This window comes from Cupressus sempervirens, chromosome 8, assembly GCF_028749045.1.
Source record: "Cupressus sempervirens isolate cs-2001-9-10 chromosome 8, ASM2874904v1, whole genome shotgun sequence".
NCBI classification, from domain to species: domain Eukaryota; kingdom Viridiplantae; phylum Streptophyta; class Pinopsida; order Cupressales; family Cupressaceae; genus Cupressus; species Cupressus sempervirens.
This window is the reverse complement of record NC_143125.1, coordinates 511,977,305-512,005,272: the sequence shown is the minus strand read 5'-3', so window position 1 is coordinate 512,005,272 and position 27,968 is coordinate 511,977,305. Positions and strand designations below refer to the sequence as shown.

Here is a 27,968-nt window from a genome sequence, read left to right as displayed (position 1 = left end):
CAGATCATGAGAAATTATATCTTGTAAATCAACAACTAAGTGTTAGATGTCATTCACTTGACAGTCTATGAGTTGTTTGAAGGTATTTGGTGAATATCATGAGTTGATATTTTGTAGGCCATTACCTTATTGAGTACTTGGTGAATATCATGTGTTGATATTCTACAAGTCATTCTTCAGAGTATTTGGTGACTATCATATGTTGATATTCTAGAGTCCAATACTCATGATATCAAATGTGATATCAAGATGGTGGATATCTTCTAATCAAAGATATACTTAAATTTTGTCATTTCATATATTACCAATGGCGTAATATCTGTGTTTATCCTCACTAGTTAAGAGGGAGTGCTGATGTTTGGTAGCTTCAGTTGAATAAACCCATGAGACTAAAATGAAGATATGTGTGTGTGTGTGTGTGTGTGTGTGTGTGTGTGAGAGAGAGAGAGAGAGAGATAATATATATATATACTTAAATAATTAATTGTTATATAAATTAAATAATAAATAGACATGTCCCATGAAGGGACATTTCTCTCCATGTGTTTTCCACAATATAAGAGAGAGATCGCTGCTCTTGGAAAACATATACCAAAGAATCAATGTTAATACATTTGCAGCAACCTTGATAAATCAACAGTATTCCAACAACTATTTTACGATCAATTTGGTGAGAACAGAACAAGCGGATTTTCAAACAATCTATTTTGGCCTTGAACAACTATGTGAAAAATACACACAGCAGATATCCATTCACACAATGGTATAGTGATCTTCTTAAACAATGGAAACGTCTCCAACGCACCATTCACTGTCTCATCTTTGAGGAGTGGTATCAAAGCTAAGGATAGGAAAATCAAATGGCTTCCTCCTATTGATGGTTTTGTTAAGATAAATTTAAGCGGATTCACCCACCGCAATCCAGGTGATTCAAGTATAGGCAAATGTATCAAAGACCAGTGAGGTGAAGTAATAGCTTTCAAGGCCGCTCCTCAATTTGGGACAAATAACATGACTAAGGCCCAAGCTTTGCTTTCTACCCTAGGCTTAGCTAAAGAGTTGCAACTAAAAAAAGTGCATGTTGAAGGCAACTTTGCTATAATAAGATCTGCATGTATACAAAGAACTACACACAACTGGAAGCTTGCATATATTTTGAAACAAATTTGGCGGCTCTTAGACTCGTTTGAAAAATATCACTTTTCTCATACATATCGGGAAGGCAACAGGGCTGCGAATCTTTTGGCAAATATGGGTTGTGACAAATTAGATATAGATTCAATAAGTTCCAACTCTATTGCTGATGAGTTCCCTTCACCCTTCAATTCTATACAACTAGAGCAGCCATATTAATGGTTAAGTCAAGGGAGATATAAAGTGTAATTGAAGTCCTTTCTTAATTTACGTTTATTACTTTGACAACCTCGCTACTTCATTATTAAATCATGATTGAATCCTTACACATGGTTCAAAAAGTACAAGTCTCTTGGGATTTTGATCGTGACAATATATGGGGCATGTGCGAAGTTCACTTCAGTATCATGTATTATGTTATCTCCTCATAAATCTGCTGCGATTATGCTTGTCCATCATATGATTTCATAGTAATTGTTGTTCATATTGCTTTTGGCCTATTTTCCCTGTGGGTTTTTTTTGGTTTCTTCAATAGTTTGTATTTGCACATTCGTGGTGTGCTTGGTTTTTCAACTAAAATGGAATATGCACCTAGGAACTACAATGTATGCTTACTGGTGGAACCGTGGAAGCATTCATTTGAGGAAAATCTTATTGATTTGCATCTCTACCAAAGCTTCAAATTGGGCTGCCCACATTATCTTTGTAGCATCAAGCGGATTTTTGGAGACGAAATCCTCAAACCCAAGGAAAATAGGTTCATTTTTCCTTCCCAACTTTTCTTACCCAATGCTATGGATTTCCTACAAGTGCAAGTCAAACTTGACAATATTGCTTCCAAAACTGTGCTCAAACATTTCCTTACGGAGGATAGGCTGATATTCAACATTCAACATTATGATTTATGGAGCAGATTTGCGCCAATCGGTGGTATCTTTCCTAGGCATTATCTACTGGAGCATCATGAGTTTGTCAATATTGTGGATAGCATTAAAGAATCCTTGTTGGTGTAAATAAGTATTCACTATTTACACTTTACTTAAGTTTACTTAGGTCAATGCATTATTTTATTATTTATTAGGAATGACACCTAGGAGTTTGTGCACTCTTATGAGTTGTCATGTTAACAACACAGGAGTAAGCAACTCTAATTAAGCACATGGTGTCTACATAATTTTACGTGCTACACCTTTGTAAGCTTATCCTCTGATCATCGCACTTACTCCTGTGCTTAATGGAGGATAATCCACACTTGGTGGACATGTGCTTGGTTGTAAGACTTATCAGTATGTTGATTCCTAGGCATTCTAGAAGCATTCTAGAGGCTTTTATATTCTGGCACTCCTAGTGCATATGTACATTACAGAACATTGAATGACAATAAATCAATTTTAGATATTTTTAGATATTGTTATTCTGATCATACTCTTGTGGTCTATTCTTGTGCTTGTGCTTGAGTTCCTTGATCTTGGGTGATTTTTCCCTAAGGCAAATTCTTACATGGTATCAAAGCTATACCAAATTCTTACATGGTATCAGAGCTGAGAGAATTTCTCTTCACATAGCCGTTCGAAACTGTTCTTGCTTCACCTCTCTGAGGACACCTCGACCCAGATCCAAAGTATCGCAGTCATTGGGAATGTCTAGAGCCAAAGCGGACCTCGCCATTGCATCTGGAACGTCGATTCGATGAAATTTGACTATAAATTTGCCTACCCTAGGCTATAGTCAAAATTGAGGCAATTTTTTTTTGCAAACCGGCACCCGAAGGCCCAATTTGCAAATTTGGTATGATCATTTCAGATCTCTGAATTTAATTTTCAGATCTGCATATTTTATTATTTCAGTCTCTGCAATTCCTCTGCATTAATTTTTTGGATCTGCGTATTTTGTTCGGAAAAATTTTGGCCATCAAGCCAGTAGAAGAGATTTTTTGCAAGTGAAGGTTGGAGCTTGTTGGTGCTAATCAGATATTAGCATCATATTCAGAAGGTCAAAAAACCTCCAAATCGACTTTTGTTTCACCAAAAGCGAACATCTGAGGTGAAATTAGAGTCATTTGATTTCAAAGGTGATTTTCAAACAACGATATCTTCCTCATACGGACTCGTTTTTTCGAGCAATTTTTTTTGTTTTGGGGTAGAATTTCGTGATCTACACATTGGTGCAGGATGTTTGAGCTCTCTGTTCCTGAATTTTTCTGTGAGTTGCAAATCCCAATTTTTGCAACCTCAAATGCTTAGTACAGGCTCATCTGGACACATAATCAACTTCCCTTTTTTTTTAAAGTGAATAATTTTTAGTCTACTTTCCAGATCTGTAATCAGATTATAGGCTTGTGTGGATAGAAATATCACTTTTAGAACTAGGTCCTTTCTTTGATTTGTATTGCTTCAAAATTGTTGTACATTGCTTAGTTCCATATTTGTACTCCAAAAGGAGGTTGTAATCAACAAAAATCAAAAGTCCATTAAGGCCTACATTGGCAAGTGGTCTATTGTACATGCACTGCCTATAAAGTGCCCAAATCATCTATTAGGGGGGGGGGGGGCGGGTTGATTATTTTTTTTTGCATTTTGGGGGGTACATTGATTAGTACATCATGGATGAGGAAGATTTAATTACCTTGACAACACAAAACTATAAGCAATGGAGTCAATTGGTTCTCACTTATCTTAGTCAGCATAATGCATTGCCATATGCAAAAGGACTTTCGTACAATGGTGACACTGGTTCCATCATTTGCCGTGCCCTCTTTCTACATATGGATATGGAGGTTATGGACTCACTTGATGACATGAAGTCAACTGATTTATATGATATTTGGATCTATCTTTGGGAGATGTATGGAGATCCACACATTCCTCCATTCCCAAAAGATCTTTTACCTCCAGTTGTAGCTGCATCCTCTCCAGATGAGATCACACCTCTTGATGCTCCTGTTGCTACTACTAATCCAGTTCCAGCCATAGATGCTTCTGATTCAATGCAACAAGAACCGCCATGTCTTCCTACTTCAGCTTCGTGGGACGACTTCCTTCCAGATATTGCAACTTTGTTCGTGGAGTCTCACATTGAAGATGTGGGAGACATCATCGATGATATTTGTCTTCTCTTTGTTGAGGCGAATACTTCATCCATTGCCACAGTGATATGTTCATGTACTTCAGCACAGCAGGGTACACCTCGTCTTCCAACTCCAGCATCAGTGGATGACTTCTTGACAGATATTTCAAGTTTGTTTGTGGAGTCACATATAGCAGATTTGGGAGACATCATTGATGATATGCATCTTCTCTTTGATGAAGAAGATCCTTCTTCAGTTGTTGCGAGGGCTCACTCTGACCCTCCTATCCATTCTCTACATGATCATTCTTCACAGGTTGATGTGATAGTGAATCCTTATGTACAGCAATTGTAGGAGGTCTCTTTATCATTTGAGGAGACAGTTTGTTCTTTGGGACATGTTCTACATCCATCCTTGCTAGATCTGCACTTCTTCTTTTCAGCAATATTGGAAGGGGCGACTATCAGCATTGACACAGGGACAGTTGAGCAGGTTTCAGAGGCACCATTCATCTTCGAGATTTTTTCTACACATTGGGGAAGCATCTCATTTGTACCTATGCAATTGTTTCTTCCAAAGGGGAGGAACATTATTCAACAATCATGGATCAGCTTCTATATTGGAGTAGCTCTCACTAATCGACACTCTACATTTGGGGGGGGTGGGGGGGGGACTACCTTGTCTCCTTCTTCTCTTTTATGGGGGGGCTTTTTCCTCTTATGGGGTTTTGTTCTCATACTTCTCTATTGTATATACTTGATGTATGTCGTAATGGGGGGGTCTTCATTACTCCATCCATCCATGCATCTTGTTTTTTCATCTCTCTTTTTTGGGCAGGGTTTTTCCCACGAGGTTTTCCCTCTTTCTCCACTTTATGAGAGATTGCATTGCATTATGTACATGGGTACCTAACATGGCCTAGTAGCTGGGACACATCATGCATTTTCATCCTAGCTTTCGTAAGCTTAAGTGCATTCCCCTAAGTTGCACTTAGGGGGGGGTGTTGGTGTAAATAAGTATTCACTATTTACACTTTACTTAAGTTTACTTAGGTCAATGCATTATTTTATTATTTATTAGGATGACACCTAAGAGTTTGTGTACTCTTATGAGTTGTCATGTTGACAACACAGGAGTAAGCAACTCTAATTAAGCACATGTTGTTTACAACATAATTTTATGTGCTACACCTTTGTAGGCTTATCCTCTCATCATCGCACTTACTCCTGTGCTTAATGGAAGATAATCCACACTTGGTGGACATGTGTTTGGTTGTAAGACTTATCAGTATGTTGATTCCTAGGCATTCTAAAAGCATTCTAGAGGCCTTTATATTTAGGCACTCCTAGTGTGTGTGTACATTACAGAACATTGAATGACAATAAATCAATTTTGGATATTGTTATTCTGATCATACTCTTTTGGTTTGTTCTTGTGCTTGTGCTTGTGCTTGAGTTCCTTGATCTTGGGTAATTTTTCCCTAAGGCAAATTCTTACAATCCCTTAGGTTGGAAATGGTCCGGCCCTTTCATCAAGCAGTGTTCTGAGTTGGAAGGTCCATATGTGCAAGGACTCGCAATCAAATTTACTCCCAGGTTTATGCCATTTTGGCAATTCTAAATCTTGATCATTTCGCAATAGCTCCACCACACTCACTACCATTCCAACCACAGCGCTTCAATGCTTCACCGTCTGCATCAAATACTTTGTGAATTGGGCCACACGACGCAGGTTGGAGAGATGTTTATGCGATTCAATTTGAGGTTCCTCATCTACTTGAAACAATTACAAATTTCCTGTAGAAGTTGACCATTGAGGATCACAAGGATGGTAATGTAGATCCCCTTACTACGGATAGGGACATGGGTATTGCGCCCATTAAGGAGTGATAAATCTGGGTATGTACAAATGGTTCCCAAATTTTGGTATGGCTCGAATAATTTACGGCTTGGTGCGGAATGTACCCATTTGCCCTCCTCTACATACTGTGGGCAGTTATCATATCTTGGTATTATTGGGATGTAGAGTTTTTATTTTAAGAAGATGTTCATCTCTACAGTCACTTCATCTTTGCATTCAAATTGGTTCCCCATCTATGATATGAACATGGACGGCTTCCATTAATGGGATATATTTTTGGTCTGGTTGGCTATTGCTTTTGGTCAATATTCGTTGCCCCCATTACTGTGCAGAATTCAAAGTGTCAAATCGTATGTGGTTTTGAGGGTCCTTCACATTGTTTGGTCGCAGCCAACTTGTATGAAGGTATCCCTACTTTAGTGCTATGTCAAGTGTGGCTGGTTACGTGTCTATTTGCTCCAGTCTTCTGGGCTACTTGGCAGATCTGGCTTCAATAATGGATCGAGTATTATTTTGTATAATGTAACATACTTAATGGGGTATGTTATAGATTTTTGTTCAACTTATCTTCTTAAGTTGATTAGGTTTTAGTAATATGTCTTGTCACTTAATTGTTGGGTTATGTTATAGTTACTTGTTCTTGGAATTGGAGTTTAATGTGATTGTAAGGCCATTTAATATAGCAGTTTTTATTGCTCATTCCATAGACCTGGATTGATGTTTGGCTTTTTGGTTTAAGCCTCTCTTCTTATGTACTTTCTTCTTTTTTGTATATGGTAACGATTAGAGGTTTTCTTACTGGTCCTTTCCTCCATAAGCCTTTGAACCAATTAAGTATTATAAATAATATATCAGTGGCATGCCACTTTCGCAAAAAAATAATAATAATCAATTGATTAAATCAATTACATAGTTAATATGATCTTTAGAGACATATATATTCCCAATGGCTTAGATATAATTAATCAAGTGTTTCAACATTCACTTGATTAGGTTTGACTTGATTTTACCACTTTGATTTTGATTGACCAATTTAGGGTGTCTACATATAGAAAGAAAAAAAATGCATGCTAGATATGTGATGACTCCAAGTTCCTCAAATAGTATTTTTGTCGATATTTACCTAATTTTGTTGCAGATGTACAAAGAAACAGAGGCCTCTACTACTTATGAAGCCTGTATATTTCTTGACAGGCATCCATATTTCATCATTTTACATCAAGACAACTGACTGGCTAGCTGTATTGTTGGGGATTCTAAATACTCGTATGATGTACAATTGTTGTACTCGTAGATATATAGGAAGGTTGGGGATTCTTTATCCATAAATCTATGTTCAAGCCATGTGCTCTACAAAGATAACTGGATCTATTAAAATGAAGCATGGAAAATGCTTGTTCCAACTTAAAGCTTTTTGGGGAAAGACATGTCATGTACCATCATACCATGTAAATATTGTCCAGGGACAATCTATAAGGTTGGGAATCATCAATGCACGCACTCACAAATATATTCTAATGAAGGAAATATCCTATAATATTACAATGCATCATTGTATCATTTACATTAATACGTATCTATAGCATTAGTTATGAAAGTAGATGTTTTTGTCCAGGTTACCTTGTGATAAGCCAAACATGATGTTTTTTAGCACTGTATTGGGTAATTAGTTCTGCACAACATGGAGGTTGTAAAAGGTTGCTTCTTGGCTCAAAACAGTATTGCTATTTTCATGTCCCTCTTCCGGGCTATTCAAACCACTCTTAGTAGCACATTTTAGCATTGCACTGCTTAACTTGTTGGCATTTCCAACGGAGACTCCAAGAGTGTTGATAGTGAGAAATTCCAACTCCACTTGACTATTAGGCTTGGGTTTCCTTTGGTAACTCAAAACTTTAGAAGTTCATTATATCAACTGTCCAATTTAACAGCTAATATATATTACATTATTATAGCCATGTACAGATCAGACACATCCATATTACAATTGCTTTCTTGCAGATAAAAACAAAAATGCAATGACAATGCGGCAACTAAAGACTCTTCTAAATATCTTTCTTATTGCTTTGAAAAATAGCAGTTTGGGATCATTTTTGGTTGTGATGACATTTACCTTGCCCAAAAATGGCATACTGAGAATTTGAGCAGGTTAAAATGTTATCAAATTTGTATTTTACACATAAGCAAAGATGGATAATGTCTTAGCTTTAAGATCGAAAAAAACTACAGGCAAAAACCAATCTTCTAAAACTCACATTTTTCATGTTGACTGATGGCAAGTACCCATTTATAACTACTACTCCACCATCAGTAAGAGTCGATGAGGCAAAGTCTTCAAGTAGGTTTCTTTTTGACCCAAATCCATACATAAGAAGTCCAAATCCACACCTGGAAACATTGCAACAAACAAAGAACATAGAAACTGAACAAAAGAAGGAAAATTCAAGAGAGTTAGTAGCATTTAACAAAGGGAAAATTCAATATCAAGAAGCAGAAAATGAAACAAAATTGAGTATTAATGACAACAGGCATTGGTGTCCAGCCCAATATGATCAGAAGTTAACATATTTATCATCAAGAATCTACAGAGATTGAAAAACAAATCAGCAAATTTCTTTAAAAGTGACTCAAAGCTGTTCGACAATATAAGATTTAGAACTGTTGTGAATAATATTTTTGCATTTCTTTCAGTTGGGAGGAATTCTTTTATGTCAAACCCATATTGCTTGTTATACCAATAAAGGAGCACAATTCTATCAACTTCTTTGTAAAACTCTTCTTTGCTCAACAATGCATTAACCTCTTAAGTTGTTAATCATCAAGCTACTTTTTGCTTGCAAATTAAAGTTGATTAATCTCTTAACTTCAAATGAGCATTTAAACGTTAATCTGTGAGCTTATCCTTGCTTGGTTGCTACAAAAAATTAACTGCAACTTCTTATTTGGGAGTTTTTAAAACTGATTCAATAATTCATAACAGTCCACGTAATAGTTGGAAATATTGAGTCAGAAACATATGCAAATTATGCAAAGCACAGATGGTTTCTGGAACTCTTCGATACAGCACACCTCAAGGACATGCAAAATCACAAAAATCAAAGGTTTCAGATTGCATATAAATAAATGTGTTTAAAAAGCCTTTGAAACTCTCGAGCAAAAGTAGTTTGCATGTGCGAAGGTGAAATGGAGTTTTCAGACAGCGTTTAGCCATTCATCAAAGCACTGTAAGAATGGGATATTTCTGTCAGATACTATAGTTGAAAAGAACAGGTACATAATGCATGTAACCGTGGAGGCGTAAACACTGCAGATCTGCTTGACAAAATAGTAAAAACCAATCATAAACAAAGCAAGCTGAGTATTTGACTGATTCGTTCACTGTTAATGTTGTAGTGTGTTAAAGAGGAAGAGTTGCAATGCCATAGTAGACATGCTTGGAAGCAAATAAGATAACATATTTTACAATTCGCTGTTGGAAGTTGAATCACGTTTTTCCATTTCTGGGCAAAATTTGAAGATGATTTTCAGCTGTAAATGAAGGTTTATAGCTCTCAAATGTCTCCCAGACCTTTTCTCATCATTGGATAGCAAGTTTTTCATGTTTTTGTGCATTTTTGTGAAGCTGGTAAGCTCTAAAATACTCAGAAATTGCTAAAAACGGCTCAGCAATGTTTGGAGTTTGAAAATTATTTTGCAAGAGCTGGATGTAATGACCCTTACTCAAAGGTCACTAAAAACTACTAACACTGAACTATGCAATTACGTCAAACACTTGGCATGTAGTCTGAACTGTGCAATGTAACATACTGAATATGCGCTAAGCAATTTCATCAAACACTTGGCAAGCAATCAACTGCACTGCTGAGATATAAAATGCTGAAAGAAATATTTGTTAAATTATAATTCCACCCTACTCCATGATACCCAAACAGTGCCAATATATATATATATATATATACACACACATTCAATTAAGATGTTGCTGCTCTTACAATCAATTACAACTTCAGATTACCAGTAATTTATGGTCTTCTACTAAATTAACAGTGCACTGTCATGACTGATTACAAAGGATTAAACATGCTTTTTGTGTCACTATCCAAGATATACCAATGTCCTATGCAGCTGGGTACAAACAGAGACAAAATTCATAGTCTTTCTTGTCACATGAACAACAATTGACATTTAGAAATGCATCTCGCATATACAGCAGTGACTTTATCCATTAAACTCTCATATACAACATATATTCAGATAATTGTAATTAAAAGAAGAACCTAGGAATGATGCAACAATGTTGTCTATATGCTGAAGATACAGTGATCAAGCTGCAACCTTAATCTGTCCCAAATCCAGCAACTGTACGATCTGCAAGTACAGCCGTACCTGTACGGCCCTGTTTGATTTTAGTATAAATTGTTTCCTTCTCCAAATGGTGCTAAATCAAGCATAGTCTGAATCGCCCAGTTCTTAGGAATGCAAAGAAATTGGCAACTTAAGTTTCAAACCAGGTATGATGAATTTATGACTCCAAATATGCTCCCAATCTGATCTTTGAAAATGACCAGTTCTGCATCAGATTTGTGCATAAATATTGTCCCAGACTTTACAAAACCCTTCTAACAAATATGATGCAATCTTTTCACCAAAATGACTCTAGAGATGTTCACTTTCAACCCTAGTCTGAAAACACAATGAAGATCAACTTGAAATGCTTTTTTGAATTGCTTTTTCGGATCTGCTTTTTCGTATCTGCTTTTTCGAGCTGCTTTTTCGAACCACCTTTTTCAGACTGCTTTTTCGATTCTGCGCTTTTCTACTTGCGTTTTTTTCGGATTTGCTTTTTCGCTTTGCTTTTTCGACCCTTTTTTTTTCGGTTCTGCTTTTTTCGAAGAAATCAAACCCTCAAGTAGTCTGAGTATAGAAATTAAGCTCAACTTGAAATGGCTGAATACCACTTCCAAAGTGCAACCCTTCAAAAGGTCTTTCACTTCCTCAGTTATGCAATCTCTTAAGAGGTATCGTTCTCAAGGATTATGTTGAATATTTGCAGACCTGGATGGTGCCACAAATGCACAAAGAGAATGTAGTTGAATTATCAAATCCCATCCATGTAAATGAGAGGCCAAGCCCTCTATTTATTCACTTTTCTAAGAAGTTACTAAGAACTTCTAGAAGCATCCATTATAAAAACTCATTATAATGCACTTTTATAATTAAATAACTTTATAAAATAAAAAGTGCAACTCAACTTAAAATTATAACATGTAAGCCGCGTATAAAAAAGTAATGATAAAATAATATCTCCAAGAGCATAATAAGCCATCCAATCTTCAAATAAACGCCAGAATGACCCTCTCATCACAACCACCAGTCTACGAGAGTCTATGATAGACTGATTTGGCACGCAAAACGATGTCAACCAAAACGGGGACATTACATTGGAAGTTACTGTATGATGAAATTTGGATTCAGCAAATAGAGTGCAGCATTGTCATAGCAGCAGAAATATCTCATTTGCACACAGAACCATATTGACGAAAATCTCTATTTCTCAAGGTCACCTTGAAGGGGTTGAGAAATGGCGAAATAGAGAAATGGAGAAAATCTCTATTTCTCAAGGTCACTTTGACAGGCATTGAGAAATGGCGAAATAAAGAAATAGCTAAAATCTCTATTTCTTTGAACCAGTCCAAAGGGCATTGAGAAATGGCCAAATAGAGAAATGGCGAAAATCTCTATTTCTCAAGGTCACCTTGAAGGGCATTGGGAAATGGCGAAATAGAGAAATGGCGAAAATTTCTATTTCTATGAATCTCTATTTCTCAAGATCACCTTAAAGGGGGTTGAGAACAGGTGAAATAGAGAAATGGCGAAAATCTCTATTTCTCAAGGTCACATTGAAGGGGGTTGAGAAAAGGAGAAAAAACTCTATTTCTCAAGGTCACCTTGAAGGCGGTTGAGAAAAGGAGAAAAAACTCTGTTTCTCAAGGTCATTTTTGGAGTGGATGAGAAATAGAGAAATATCTCCATTTCGCAAAGTAAGCTTCTTTGTCTTTCCGAAGTGGCAATAAGGTAAGTAAAGGTAAGTATTAATACGAGGAATGTAATTTTGTCTCATCTTTATTTATTTTAATTTATATTTTATGGAAATAATTGAATTCATAGTTCTAAATTCTAATCATTTATGTATTTCCTTAAAATACTTATTTTTGCCCTTGAAATTAAATTTTATTTCACATTTGAAATATATTATTTACATTTCCAATGAGAGCAAATTTTATAAATTTCTTATCTCCGAAATAAAATACTTATGCTTTGATGGATAAGAAGTTTATTGAAAATACTCTTCTTCACATATTTTCCTAATGTTTTCCTTTGAGATAAAACTTAAACTCATTCTCAGCAAATTGGGACGTACATGCTGGAAGGGTTCCAAAAATGAGAAATTTGTTACTTCACAGAGGTAAATACATTTGGCCCTCGAAATAGAGAACATGTAATGTTATGGTAATTGATGCATTGATTTTTATTTTAGTCTTATCTTTGATACAATTTTCAATATATATATATATATATATTTTTTTTTTTTTTTTTTAAAATTTATTTATTTATTTCAAAGATGGTAATGATCTCATGAAAGTAATAAATCTTATTTCTAAGTGTTTTGAACATTTGAAAAGGTGGTATCATGCAGCATTATTATTTTCTTCAAAATAAATTTCATAACATTTTGAGGTAAATGTTTTTGTTACAATATTTAATCATATATTTCCTGATTACTTTCCTTAAAACATAATATATTTCCAATGTAAAAAGCTCTTCATCATGAAATATTATGTTTACCCTAAATTTATAAATATTAGGATATGTATATTACATGTAAAATACTTTGACCTAATATTTGTATGCAAGCAAAGATTTCAAATCATTCACGACACAAAAAGTAAGGTATCTGATTTAATTTACATTATAAGGTGCCTTATTAAATTATTTGTTGTGCAAGAATTATTTATCAAATATAAATATGGATAACAAGAACATTCCCCAAATAAAATCAAGGAGATTAATGGAGCATTATACATCCGATTTTCTCAAAACCACGAGATGCAACTTTTCGAGAAGATGGCAAAATGGAGCAAAGCTCTCATATTATTTATTTTTAATTAAACGTTCATTGTAATAATTAAGTGTTCAGTGGCATTTTAGGTTTTAGTTACGAAGTGTCGCGATGATCTGAAGCTTGCTTGCATCCTTTCATTCTTTATAAAGGATATCAGGATCATTTGCAGTAAATATAGTTACATATAGATAGTTAAATAGCGAATAAATATTACAAATTATGAGACATTGGATGGATGCTTATCGCAGTACGATTAGATAATGCAACTTGAACACAATTCAATTGTATTTCTTTTCTTTGACTCAATAAAAGATGATGTTTCTATCTCAATTTGGGAAATTGGTTTTTCAATACTTGTATACTATATTGTCCTCTTGGATCCAGAACTACTGTTAGATGGATTGAACTTCATGAATACTCTTGATCATCAGATATTTTCATACTGCATTGTGGTATCTACCTAATTGGTCTCCTTTAGTTGGGGTTAAATTCATTTAGACTAGGGTTTCATGTTCAACTAAGTTCTTCGTCCAATAGTTGATGGTGTGGCCAGCCATCTCCAAAAGAGTCTGATGATAAGTATGTGCAAGCTTGACTCCATTTGCCCAAATTGGATAAAGGGACTGGTCTGTTGATTCATTTGAATTGATATATAATTGCATGTTGGTGTGGTTATTTACCTCAATCATCTGTATATTATCCATCCATTCTCATCCATATTTCCAATTATCATTTGAAAACATTCCAAAAGCATCCGTCCTTATAATTCAGATTTCTCCTTGAGAAGATACTTGTCAACTCAAGAGTATCAGTCATAAAGTCTGCATCAGCAAGCCTCAACTCATTTCAAGGGTTGAGATAAATGTACACCTGCCTAAGTCTGCAGAGACTAAAGTGCGGAGATTGAATTATTAAGTTTCAGTCTCCGAAGTTGGCCAAGATTGTGTTGAGATTCCCTGCATCTCGCAGGCAAGGCTCGTAGGAATTCAACCAACAATTTTGAGAACCAACAGACCTTGCAAGCACAAAAAATGATTTGTTGAAATGGCTTTAGAAGTTCTCAAGCATATACAATTGACAGGTTTCAAGCAGGTACATAAAAACTTTGCCAACATTTCCCTTACCCCACTAAAGTAGGAAATTTGAAACAATAGATGAGCATCCATCGGGCATGCAAAAGTATGTAAACTGAAAAACAATATGCCTCAAAGAAATGTGCTATGTTGAAAGCAAATGAATTTGAGTGGCTTGACAAAAAACCTCATCGGAACTGATCTCATGAAATGTCGTATCATAGGATATGGCCAGAATAGGTAGTTTTGTGAAGCATTGAAACTGTATTAAAAAGTGCAATTGAGAATGTGACCTTTGTGAGTCTTCTTTGAGTTTTGCAGCCTCTCCAAAACAGAAGGAGATTCATGGGAGAATTGTTAGAGAACAAAAAGGCAAAGATTGTGCACTGCATGAATGATGCCTATGGGAAGAAGAGAGATACACGCTTCTATGCCTGAAAACTTAATATAGAAGAATCAATCAGTAGTCCAACATGCCCTTGCCATCCATGATTTATGTGAGAAGTTTGCATCCAATTTGGTGGGATGAAACCAAGTTTAGATTCAGAAGATCAAATGGGGATCACTCTTAAATATATCCATAATGATTTTGAGCTTGCAGATAGAGAACTAGCACGGTTACATGACAATGATCTGAAGAAATTAGTACCAAAAGAGAAACTCTATTTAGTGCAGAATCTAGATCACATATTGCTCAATTCTGCTCATTTTGTTGAAGTCTCTCATGAAGAGTCAGTATATGTCACATCAACTTACTGAAAAAGCATATCAAATGCTGAATCAGAAGTTGGGGAAACTAGAAAGAGCTTGTACAGATTAATTTTGTTGCAGATATAGACAAAACTTAGGGCCTCCATACATGATTTTTGGAGGAGGCAGGTGAGATGTTTGAAATGTCCATCTATACAATGGGAGATTGGGCTTATTTTTTTGAAAATGGCAAGATTTGGTTGAACATATTCTAGTCTTATCTTGAGTTACTGATGTAAGAGATGTTGATCTACTCCATAATTGAACACTAAGATGGAAAATGGATGTTGTTACTACCCTTTTCAATTTATTAATTCATCAAGGTAACAAAACTAGGTTTCTTTAGGCTAGAGCTGTCCCTCCTATAATGGCATTACTTGTCGACCAAACCAATGGGATGGTAGATGAGGCTCTTCCTATTCTTACAATTGCTTGCTACTGTAAGAAAATGCACAAGTGATCAGCCTATTGAGATTTTCTATACTCAAGAATCTACAAGTCAAATTTTGACTAAATATGTCGAATTGGGTTCCACTGGAGGAAAGGATGGTTATTATGTACAGTTGAAACATATTTCCCAAAAGGATAAGCTGTTGGAAAACTTATGATGCTTGTATTGGGAAATTCTTGCATGCCCACATCAATGAGATCAATTATTTGATGATTTTTCTCAAGGTTTATGAGTTTTGGGTTATATTTTTGTAGAAGTGACTTTTTGTCACATATTAGTAATCGAGTTCAAAGCTCCCAAACTCGCCATGACTTGCCGAGTCTTGGCAACTCCCAAAACCAGTCCAAGTTTCTGAGCCTAATAGACTCTAACTCAGACTCCAACGAGTTAAGCATGTGACTTGCCATGACTCATTGAGTTGTGAGTCACATGCTGATCCGTCGAGTCTGAGTGACTTGACTCAACCGGAGAACATGGCAAGTTTGACAATAAAAAACCAAAAAAAAACTCTAGCCTTTTTTTGCTTATTTTTGTCTTATTTCTTTCTTGCAGCCCTAAAAGGCGTCTCATTTTATTGAATTGAGAAGAGGAGAGGAGAAGCGTGAGATAGGAAGAAGAATAAGAGCCCATAGGTTTGCAGCCAGCAAGGATAATCTTCCACAAATTACATGGGGGCTACATTTAGAGCATCAAGGAGTCCATAGCAGCAGTTGCAAAGACTTCTCATCTCATTTCAATTAGGCAAGTATTCAATTTTATGGATACTGTTGATTTTTTTTGTATGTTTATGGATTTAATTGTTAATATTTTTAGCTTTCCAAATCTTGTAGTTGAATGTTTTCCTTTCAAATTGATTTCATACTTCAATGAGAAAATAGCAAACCCTACAATTTTCTTAGAAAAAATTGTAAACATGTATTTACATTTTTTGAAAAAAATGTTAGTGTAGTTTTTTATTTTTCCTATATTGCTAGGTTTTTCCTACACTTTTAATAATCTCGCTTAGGTTAATAAAGCATGTCTTATTAGGTGAATGGTTGTGAGGTGTCACCTTCTTACATGTGAGCATCCATTAGCTATCTTGGGAAGATACTTTGCTATCTTTAGTCCGATAGATGGTTGCTCCTCATTGGTCAGTGTTGCCACCTCCTCCCTCTTCCTAGCCTATATAAGCATGCTACCTGGCTTGTACTTGCATCTCTTGTTATTGCATCCTCTTAATGCTATTTTGCTTCTAGCATTTGCATTACTCTCTTGGAGACTAACTCAGTGTTGCTATTTTGATTTTGTATCATTTGCATTCATAGTTTAGATATTTATTCTTTGCACTAGTTTTCTGAGTTATTAATCTTTTCAGATTCTAACATGGTATCAGAGTTTTTCTACGTGCAAGAGTAGATTTTAGTTTCCTTATTTGAGAGATTCAAGGGGGGCTAATAAATCTTATTGTAAGTTTTTGAAAAACCCAGTATGCTTTTCTCTCACATCTTCGGATGATCTTGAGAATCAAAAAAGTTTGACAAAAACATTTTTAATCTCTGAGTGATTGCAGCATTTCTGGTTATACTGGCAACATTTCTGGTTGTTCCAACGCATCCAGTAGGCTTGAGAAAGTCAGATTTGGCTTTCATTTCACCGAGATCAGAGATTGTCATACAAATTGCAAAACTGAGGTTTCAATTTCAAATCTGACAACCAACTTGCCTATTTGGTGTTTTCAATCAATATTGCAGATTCCAACAAGCCATTTATTGACTTAGGTAGCTGATTCAATCTTTTCATGACATCTTTTGGTTGCTGGGGTTGTATTTTGGTTGTTGGGGCCGTTTTTTGTTGTTAAATGCGTCTGATTTATACTACAGCTACATCTTTTGTACATCAACAAGAAAAACACTTTCTAAGTTTTGTTCGCAGCCCCAAAAAACCATCTGAGTGTCTTTTAGATTTTGCATGCAATCTATATATTTTGCAGAATCGAGCACGAAAAGCTACAGCTGTACCCCTCTACATTGGCAGTCGCAGATTTCAATGCAATTTCAAATGTCTCATTCTTGTTCATACGAACTCCGATTTCGATGATTCTTGTTATGACCTTGGCTATTTTTTTGTGCTCTATCCACTAGTGGAGTTGTTTTTTGATTTTCATACATAAATTTTTCAAAAATTGCAAATTCTCAGCCATAACTGTGCATAATTCTCGTTTTGGAAACTTCGGAGGATCATAACTTTCTCATACGACCTTATATCGAGGTGATTCTTTTTTTGAAAGTGCATGATTTTGAGAGTAGATCACAATGGTGCTATTTGTTTCTTTGATTATTGTGCCTAAGTTTCACTTTCAGCATATGCTCTTCATGAGGGTTTGTAATGTATTGAAATCAAGACCACTAAGTATTTCTTTCTAGTGGTAGTTGTAAACGCATTAAAATAAAGTGCCAAATCATATTTCTTTGGGGGGGGAGGTTCTTTGATTGAGTAAAAAAAAGGGGCATTGTCGTGGTTGGGTTCTCTTCTTTTTAGCATTTCTTCTCTACATTTCTTCATCATGGATCAAACAAATATGCCCATCCTAACTCTATACAATTACTTTGAGTGAAAATCACATTGAGTCTTTGGATACACCAAATGAAATATGGACAAAGCTAAAAACACTATTTGGCACACAAAATTCAATGAGGAGTCATATGTTGGAAAATGAATTAATTAGTTTAAGTCCAGGCAATTTCAACACAATCCAAGATTTCTTCACCAAATTGAAATCAGTAAGGCTGCAGTTAAAACAATGTGGAATTGAAAAGAAAGATGAACAACTGATTCTTAGTATTCTCTCTAAACTAAGTTCAGAATATTCTATGTTTGTCTTTACCTTCTATGCTACTAAGGGTGCACTTGGTACTCAATTCACCATGCCATCTTTAGAGGATTTTGTTGCCAATCTCACTCGAGAACAGGACAAGCTAATCTAGATGGGCACTCTTAAGTCCTCTAAGTCACAAGCCTTGGCTACCAACCAAGGCACAAAAGAACAAAAAGGACAAAGTAGTAACAACAATTGTAAGGATGAGAAACAAAATAATAGCGAGGAAAAGAAGGATCAGATACTAGTTGCTTCAAAAGCAACTATTGATACCTCATCCTCTAAGGACGATAAGCTTAAGAAAGAAAAGGTCAAATGTGCCTATTGTAAAAGACCTGGTCATGATGAACATAAATGTTTGAAGAAACAAATTGATCACTTGACATACATTCTTGAGAAGAATAATATTAGTGTTCCTGAGCCTATCAAACAAAGTTCTAATGAAGGGTCTAACAAGGCAAAAGAAAACAACAAGGGGAAAGGAAAGGGCAAGGGTCTTGTTGAGTTGCTTCCTCACCATCCACTTGGGTTCTTGATTCTGGTGCTTCGCACCACATGGCTTCATCTAAGGAAGAACTTGCATCCTTGGAGCCATGTACTATGCCTTCTATTTTGATGGGTGATGATAGTCATGTTGAGGTGTGTGGGAGAGGGTCTGTTGATGTGGGGGATGGCACATTCCATGATATTCTTTGTGTACCCTCATTATCAACTAATCTCCTATCAATATACCAGATCACTCATATAGGTTCAGGCAAGCGGGTTGAGTTCACTCCTGATTCAGTGGAGATACATGAGTTGCATAGTGATTCTATAATTGCAGTTAGGAGAGGAGATCATCAGTCACGACTCTATCTGTTTTCTCACTTTGTTCCTGATCCTCCTTCATTTGTTTTGCTCACTCACTCTAATGATGTGAGTAAATTATGGCATGAGCAGTATGGCCATCTTAACTTCCGCTATTTGCATCAGCTCAACCAACAGAGCATGGTCACAGGGTTGCCTTCGGTTCAATTCTTAGGTGGTGTTTGCGAAGGTTGCATTCTTGGTAAGCATCCTAAGGAAAAGTTTGACAAAAGTAAGGTATGGAGAGCTTCACAGATACTAGAGTTAGTTCACAATGATTTGGCTAGTCCATTTCAACATCCTTCTTTCAGCAGGACCCGATATGTCCTCACATTCATTAATGACCTTTCTCGATATACTTGGGTGTACTTTCTCAAATAGAAGTTAGAGGTATTTGATCATTTTCAAGACTTCAAAAATTTTGTAGAAAAGCAATTTGGGAAAGCCATCAAAGTTTTGTGCACAGACAATGGTGGTGAGTATGTCAACCATCGGTTTGAAAGATTTTGCACTTCAGAGGGGACTGATTTACAGCATTCAATTCCATACAATCCTCAACAGAACGGTGTTGCAGAACGAAAAAATAGATCCTTGAAGGAAATGGCAAATTGTATGATTCACTCTAGATCTCTTGCACCACAGTATTGGGCAGAAGCCATTAACTGTGCTTGTTATATCCAGAACCGTGTTCCTCACCGAGCCTTGAAGGGAGTTACTCCTTTTGAAGCTTGGAGCGGTCGAAAACCATCAATTAAGCACTTTCGAGTTTTTTGCTCGCCTGCATGGGCCCACATTCCTGCAAAGAAACGTAAAGCCTTGGATCCACAAAGCAAACCTTGCATATTTGTAGGTTATCCTAATGGTGTGAAGGGTTATCGATTGCTCCACCCTACTACACATGAGTTATTCATTGAGAGGAGTGTTCAGTTTGAGGAGGGATCTTCAAGCTCACTTTCTATCACTTCTCCAACTCCTTCCACTTTGACATTGAAGTCACTTGGAATACATGACAGATCTTCTGATGAGTCAGATTCACCTTAACAGTCTTCTACCTCTACTTCTAATGCAGAGAGTGATTCAGAGAACACACCTCCTTCCTCTCCTAGTCATCATTCAAAGGTTAATGATTCCCCTCTAGATTCTCCATCTTCCTGTCCACTTTGGGCTAGACAGACCTTGCAGTCCGCAGGTGATTAGGTTGGGGATCCATCAGACACCAAGAGAACTCGTTCACAATTTTAGGATGCTCCACATGTTTTCATTGCTACTGCCTCAGATCCACAATCCTTTCATGAGGCTTCTGGTATTCCTGAGTGGGATACAACTATGCAGGAAGAGTATAGTTCCTTGATGAGGAACCACACTTGGGATCTTGTCCCTCTTCCTAAGGGAAGAAAACTTGTTCGATGTAAGTGGATCTATTGGACAAAATTTGCAGCAGATGGGTCAGTTGACAAACACAAGGCTCGCTTGGTCACCAAAGGATTCTCCCAAGTTCTTGGGATTGACTACTCTGAGACTTTTGCGCCAGTTGCCCGAATGAATTCCATTCAAATTATTCTTGCCATTGCTGCAGCTAATCGTTGGGAAGTACATCAGATGGATGTGAAGAGTGCTTTTCTTCACGGTGACCTTCATGAGGAGATATACATGGAGCAACCACAGGGCTTCCTTCAAGATTCTTCACTTGTGTGTCGTCTTCGAAAGTCTCTCTATGGCCTCAAACAGGCTCCTCGGGCCTGGTATGCCAAGATGGACTCCTTCCTTCTATCAGTTGGGTTCACTCGGTGCCATTCTAATCCTAATGTCTACATTTTGCAACAGGGTGATTCACTTCTATTTTTGGTTTTGCATGTTGATGACTTGCTGATCACAAGAAGTTCTTCACCCACCATTAAGGCTGTCAAAGTGGCCCTTCAGGACAATTTTTTGATGGCTGACTTGGGCTTGTTGCATTACATTCTCAGGATTGAGATCTTTCCGTCTCCTTCTGGGATCACATTCACACAGTCCAAGTATGCTCTAGATTGTCTCTCAAAGTTTCATATGGCTGACTATAAGCCTGCTCCAACTCCCTTCCTTTCTGGAGTCAAACTTGAGGCTCAATGATCTTCTCCACTTGTTGATGGCACTTTGTACCACCAACTTGTTGGGAGTCTCATTTCTTTGACTGATACAAGACCTAACATCTCCTATGCTATAGACATGGTCTCTCGATTCATGCAGGAGCCCCATGAGCTGCACTAGAAAGCAGCCAAGTGGATCCTTCACTACATTCAGGGTTCTCACAATTGTGGGATTCACTACGGAGTAGGTATTGAGCTTGATTTGATGGGCTACACAAATTCAAATTGGGCAGGTGACTCTCAGGATCGCAAGTCTACTTCAGGGTACAGCTTCTCACTTGGGTCAGGTCCTGTTTGTTGGTCGAGTAAAAAACAGTCTGCTATTGCTCTATCTTCTATTGAGGTTGAGTATCAAGGGGCTATAAATGCCGCCACTGAGGCCATTTGGCTTCAACATCTTCTCACTGAGTTTGGTATCCAAATTAGATGGCCATCAATCATATTTTGTGACAACTAGAGTGCCATTCAAATCTCACAGAATCCGGGTTTATCATTAGCGGACCAAACACATAGAGGTCCACATGCACTACATCCAGGAGCTCATCCATGGTCATGTCATTGACCTTCGCTATTGTCCGACTTCCGAGCGGGTTGCTAATATCTTCACCAAACCCTTCACTAAGAGCAAGTTCCTTCATTTGCGAGCTTTGCTGGGGGTGCGGAATGCTTCATCTTTTGGGGGGGCCTCTTCCTCTCACTCAAAGTCCTGACTTTTTTTGGGGGGGTCTCTTTTCTCTCTCTTTTGGGGAATCTTTTGTACATGGTTACCTCATCAGGCTTGACTTGCCGAGACCCATTTCTACATCCACCTAAGCTTCGCTTATTGGGGGGTGTTAGTGTAGTTTTTTATTTTTCCTATATTGCTAAGTTTTTCCTACACTTTTAATAATCTCGCTGAGGTTAATAAAGCATGTCTTATTAAGTGAATGGTTGTGAGGTGTCACATTCCTACATGTGAGCATCCATTACCTATCTTGGGAAGGTACTTTGCTATCTTTAGTCCAATAGATGGTTGCTCCTCATTGGTCAGTGTTGCCACCTCCTCCCTCTTCCTAGCCTATATAAGCATGCTGCCTGGCTTGTATTTGCATCTCTTGTTTTTGCATCCTCTTAATGCTATTTTGCTTCTAGCATTTGTATTACTCTTTTGGAAACTAACTCTGTGTTGCTATTTTGATTTTGTATCATTTGCATTCATAGTTTAGATATTTATTCTTTGCACTAGTTTTCTGGGTTATTAATCTTTTTAGATTCTAACAAAAAATGTATAGTTTGCTGATTTTTCTAAATTATTTCTTTCAACTTTGAAGTTTGACTTTGGATTTGAGAGGAAATTAATCAAGATTCAAGAATAAAATACAATGAACAAAAGTAGGGATTGCTGACTTTTTTGTATTAGTTTATAACTCCTTTGTGTTTTGGAGGCAATATTTTCCCCAATGTCGCCTCCTAATCCTCAACCTAGTCCTATGCCTAAGAAAGAAGGTCAAAGGGATGCAAATTGGCATTACACTGAAGAATTTCTTAGTAGAACAAGATTACGAACAAAATGTAAATTTTGTAAAGAAATTAATCATAGTGTAATACAAATAGATTTAAATACCATATTGTTGGCATATGTGACGATGATACTAAACCATGTAAATTAGCATGTCATGTGGTTGTTCGTTCATATTATGTGCAACTAGAAAACATCACATTGGTTCCATTCATTAGCATTTACATCCATAGGTTATGTTGGAGAGTGTTCTTTCATACCTCCCTTTCATCTCAGTGCTAGTGATTTTGCTTCTACTCCTAGTGGCACTATTAGCTTTCCTCCTAGAGTCCAGAAATCCAATTTGGACAATTATTTTGTGCCACGCACTACTCCCAATTCACAACCCTCGCTTGAGAGCATGGCTTGGAACAAGAAGGTTTGTGATGTTGCAAAAAAAGAACAATTTGCAAGTTTTGTTACTTTTGCGACATTTCATTGATTGCATCTAGACAATTCTTTTATATTTGATTGTTTTAAATTTAAATTTTAAAAATTAGAGTTTGAACTTTGTTTTGTCTTAATCATAATGAATTGTTATAATTTTCTTATACATACTTAATCTATTTGTTACATGTCTCCTTACTAGCAAGGCATGATAGATGATGTTTCCATTTGTGGAGTGGGATTTAAAGCCCCTACTAATGCTAAGTTAAGTGCCCCCCTCTTGTTAGAAAAGATTGAGGATATAAAAGTTGGGTTTGGGGACCAGTGAGTGCCTTAGAGAAAAAAGGTTTGTACCATCAAGATAGATAATTGAACCAATAGGAGGAATAGGAGACTCCTACATTTTTTTGTATCCTGTTGAGGTGATTGATCATTATACTTTTCTAAGTGTAGTGATTAATACTTGAATTTTGCAATTTATGATTTATTGTTTGATCATTGATCATTACTTCACTTTATTTTCAGGATACACCATATTTTTTAAGTTCATTGATGCTCCCGAATGTGTGAAAAATGCCACATGCTTATGTAAGGCTATTGAAGAAGTCATACAAGAGGTGGGGAAGAAAATGCAGTGCGAGTGGTCATGGACAATGCAGCAAGTAATGTTGTTGCAGGTAGACTTTCAATGGAGAGGCACCCAACAAATTTTGATCTCGATGTGTTACCCATTGCCTTGATCTCGTATTAGAGGATATTGGCAAGCTTGAATGGGTAAAAGAATGCATTGATAGGGCCAAAAACATTTGCAAACTTATCTACAATCATGCATTGGTACTTAGCATAATGAGGCAATAAACGAGGAAGAAAGAGTAGGCTTGTCCTAATGTCACAAGATTCACCTCAAATTTTATCACATGAAAATCTATGATGCAATCAAAGGCATCTTTGAGGTGCATGTTTGTTGGCGAGAAGTAGACTTCCTCATCCTATGCTACGACCATTGTAAGAATGGATGCGGCAGATTGCATTTTGAATGAGCCAAGTTTTTAAACACTTTGTGCAGATATCATGTAGGTAAATTTATTACAATTTACTATTTAGTATTTACTTTTAATTTGTATACATATTTTTCTTTTGTTTGCAATTTTGCATATCTTTATGCACACTTGTGACTTAGTTGTTTGTGTTTAACAATATTTACAAGTCATTGAGCCCTTGGTAGTTCTCCTACGAGTTGTTGATGTGGAGAAGCCCTCTATGGGGTACATATATGAGGGCATGGATAGGGCCAAGGAGGCCATTAGATCTGTGTATGGAGGAGATAAACATAAATATGGTCTTATTTGAGCAATTACCATCTTCACAGGCCCATTCGTGCAATCACTTATCACCTCTATTTGACATTCCATTTCCACCCTGATTTCAAGGCAAATGAGGAGGTTCATAGTGGGCTCTATTCAATGGTACAACGGATGTGTATTGGTGATACTAGATCTACAAGGGAGATTTTCCGAAGCCAAATGTGCAAAGCCGCTCACAGATTTGCAGCCAAGTAGAAATATACGTTAAACGCATAATTTGATTTTATAATTGCCTTAAAATTGGAAATGGGACTTTTTCTTTTCTTTTCCTCATTTTATATAGATCACGGCAAATGTTTGAGCCTACAACCCCAAACCTTCAAGAAATTGTCAATCCACTTATTGAGTCAATCATGTAGCACTTGGGTTGTAAGCACAATTGGAGTATGTTCGAGCACATTCACTTGAAAAGGCACAATACAATATTTGTGGAGAGGTTGAATGATCTAGTATTTGTTCATTGCAACCTTCATTTTAGAAGCAGACAAATTTTGGATATGACTCCAATTTGATCACAATAGAGGAGGTCAATCTAGCATACAAGTAGGTCATTAAGTTTACCGATCCTATATTTACCGATAAGGACCTTGAGTGGGTTGACTAGTCGTATAGAGAGGTCAAGGTTGTGACCATAGTAGAGGAGGAGGATAGAGTACAATTAGATATAGCTGATGTTGGTCAAAGTGCCACCTCATAGGCATAAACTATGGTTATTCAGTCATCTAGGACCTACTTTACAATCTTAGGTTCCTTTAAGGACCTATTTTAGAATCTTAGATTCCTTTATAGGAGAGATACAGGCTACTCTACAACTGAGCTATAGACAAAACCATAGACTTATTTTTGTTTTCACATATATTTGGAACGTTTGATGTCATCAATTTCATATTACATGAGTTTCATATACATTTGACAATATTTATAATTTTATATATTTAAGTTTGTTATCTCTTTCAGCTATAATTTACATTTGTACTTATGTTATTGATGTATGTTTATGCTATAATGTTCCCCAGTACGGAAGGGCCAAATAAATGGAAAAGATGAGCTCAGAAGTTTGTACGATGTGGACAAAATAGCTGGGTAGTGCAATTGGGGATATCCATATGGTGGAGTGGGGTGGGAAAGTACAAATTATGATACCCAAGAAGTTCGTACACAATGCATGGAGAAAGGTCGTACAATGTTTCTAGAAGGGATGTACGGTGACCAAAAAGGCCGTACGGTGAAAGATATCTTGCGTACGGTGGAAGGGTGTAGTGGACGGCAAGGAATCTCTTCAGTCAATACGGGTTGTACTTGATGGTCGTACAAGAGAGTAGGCAACCGTACGGTGGTGTTTGAAGACCGTACAGGTGAACTGGAGGCCATACGATAGTAAGCCGTACAGTGACAAGAAAGGTATAAGCTATACAATGATATGGATGGCTTAAGGATGGGGGTCGTACAATCAAGTATGAGCAATACAAAAATGAGGAAGCCACACGAATAGGTATCGGGAACCAAAACAGAATATACTCTCGTTCATACACAAACACAAATAGATCCTGAAAAAACCACACAATAATAGAGATTTGAATGCGAGTGATAATTGCTGAAAGATGGTGCTCCAATTTGCCAAATCCGAGCAAAGAAATACATGCAACAACGGAATAGGGTGAGGGTTGAATCCCACCGAAACCGCACAAGCCAAATAGGGAAGATCTTTCACTTCCGAAATGGCAAACAATCCAAAACTCCAACAGGAATTCGCAATACAAAGAAATATAATCCAAAGCATACCTAACACCTCCTACAAGCCGTGCTTAAATACCCATCAGGAAACCATTCCAAGGGTGTACAAAGATAGCCTACGGCGACACAAAACTTCGAACACAAAAATAAAAATGGGTCCAAGATAAATTAAATCAATCGGCCCGTTACAAAGTTTAGTTATTATTTATTTTATAACAGGAACATTATAGTCCTCCCGTCCCAAAATTTCCTTGTCCTCAAGCAACTGCCAACCTGGTTCTAAGAAACCTTTTGTCATCAGCTCCTTCAAGTCTGAGTCAGGCACTAAGTAGATCTTCCTGTCAAAGTAAATGATGTCATCAATAACCTTGTATTTTTCATCGTGTACATAACCATCCATCAACTCACATGCAAAAGTGTTCTTGGAATACTCGGCCAATAGATGAGCCTGCCACTTATCCAACGAATGCGGTGAGGTGTTGACTATCTTGTTTTTACTTGCAACATCAGGGGCCAAATACTGTTTAAAAATTGCCTCCATCTTCTTGATTGTGACTTCCCTCAATCCTTTATTTGTCATTCCTCTTAGCAACACCTTCTTGCCATCCGTCTCGAATGAAAAGTTCATCCTTTTGAAACTTTGGTTGTACTGGTCAAGAGTTTCCAACCACTGGATGCCCAAAATGATATCATATCAACCAAATCTATGATAAAGAAATCATCTACTAGGGCATAGTTTCCAATGGAAATTTGTAGCCGTGGGATCACTTGAGTGCAAGGTAACAAAGTTCCTCCTGCAACCTTAACCTCAAATCCTCCATGCTCAACTGCGTGCAAGCCTTTACTAATGACCAAAAATGAATTGATGAAATTGAGTGTGGCGCCACTATTAATCATGATTGGGACTCGTTCTCCGTAAAGTGTGTCGTGAACTCTGAAAATACCACCTCCAGTTGGTGTAGTGAGGGTAGCAATGGAACCCCTTTTTTGTATCGAGGCATTTATTCTCTCCTGCTAGGTAATTTCTTCGTTAGTCGCTGCAAGTATTTGTTCTTCGTCATCATCAAGCATCACCTCAATGTAATGAATCTTTCCCTTCCCAAGGCAGTGATGACCAGGACCCCATGCTTCTTTGCACGTGAAACAAAGCTTTTTCCTCCAGAGTTCTTGCCGAGAATCTTCATCAAACTGAGGGTTTTTCTGAATTGGCTCCTTGTCTTTGTCTTCCTGTGGGGAAGGTGTTGGTGTAACTGCGTGAGTTTTGGAAGAAGATGCGGCCATGTCAAGCACCTTCTTAATAGCTTCGTTGAGTGTACTCGGGTTGAACCCTTTGATCCGGCCTCTCAAAAGCTCTCTCAGCCCATCTATGAATAACACAATTTGACGTCTTTCAGAGATTTCTGTGACTAATACTGACAACCTTTGGAACTCAGTGACATAGTTGTCTACTGTGCCCATTTGCTTTAGCTGAGCTAGATCTTTGAAGTTTAGCTCAGGATCCTTCCCATTGAAACGATCAATGAGTCTCTCAGTAAACTCAACATAAGAGGTCACTTGGTCGTGACCGAGAGTGACCAGTCCATGATGCCACCACTCATGCGCCACTCCTTCCAGATGAAGTGTTGCGAACTTGATTGCTTCCTCTTCGGGCATTGGATT

General features: G+C 37.1%; 1 protein-coding gene across 6 annotated transcripts in view; it reads right to left on the bottom strand.

The window, feature by feature from the left end:
- The window catches only part of ORC2 (origin recognition complex second largest subunit 2), a 137,689-nt gene that overhangs the window by 95,851 nt on the left and 13,870 nt on the right, over positions 1 to 27,968 (bottom strand). For all 6 annotated transcript variants that reach the window (XR_016355637.1, XM_089798244.1, XM_089798243.1 and 3 more), the window contains exon 4: positions 8,317 to 8,449. Coding sequence is in view for 5 of the 6 variants with exons in the window: in XM_089798244.1 (XP_089654370.1) it covers positions 8,317 to 8,449 (133 nt within the window). In the remaining variant the exon portion in view is untranslated. The remainder of the gene's footprint in view (positions 1 to 8,316; positions 8,450 to 27,968) is intronic.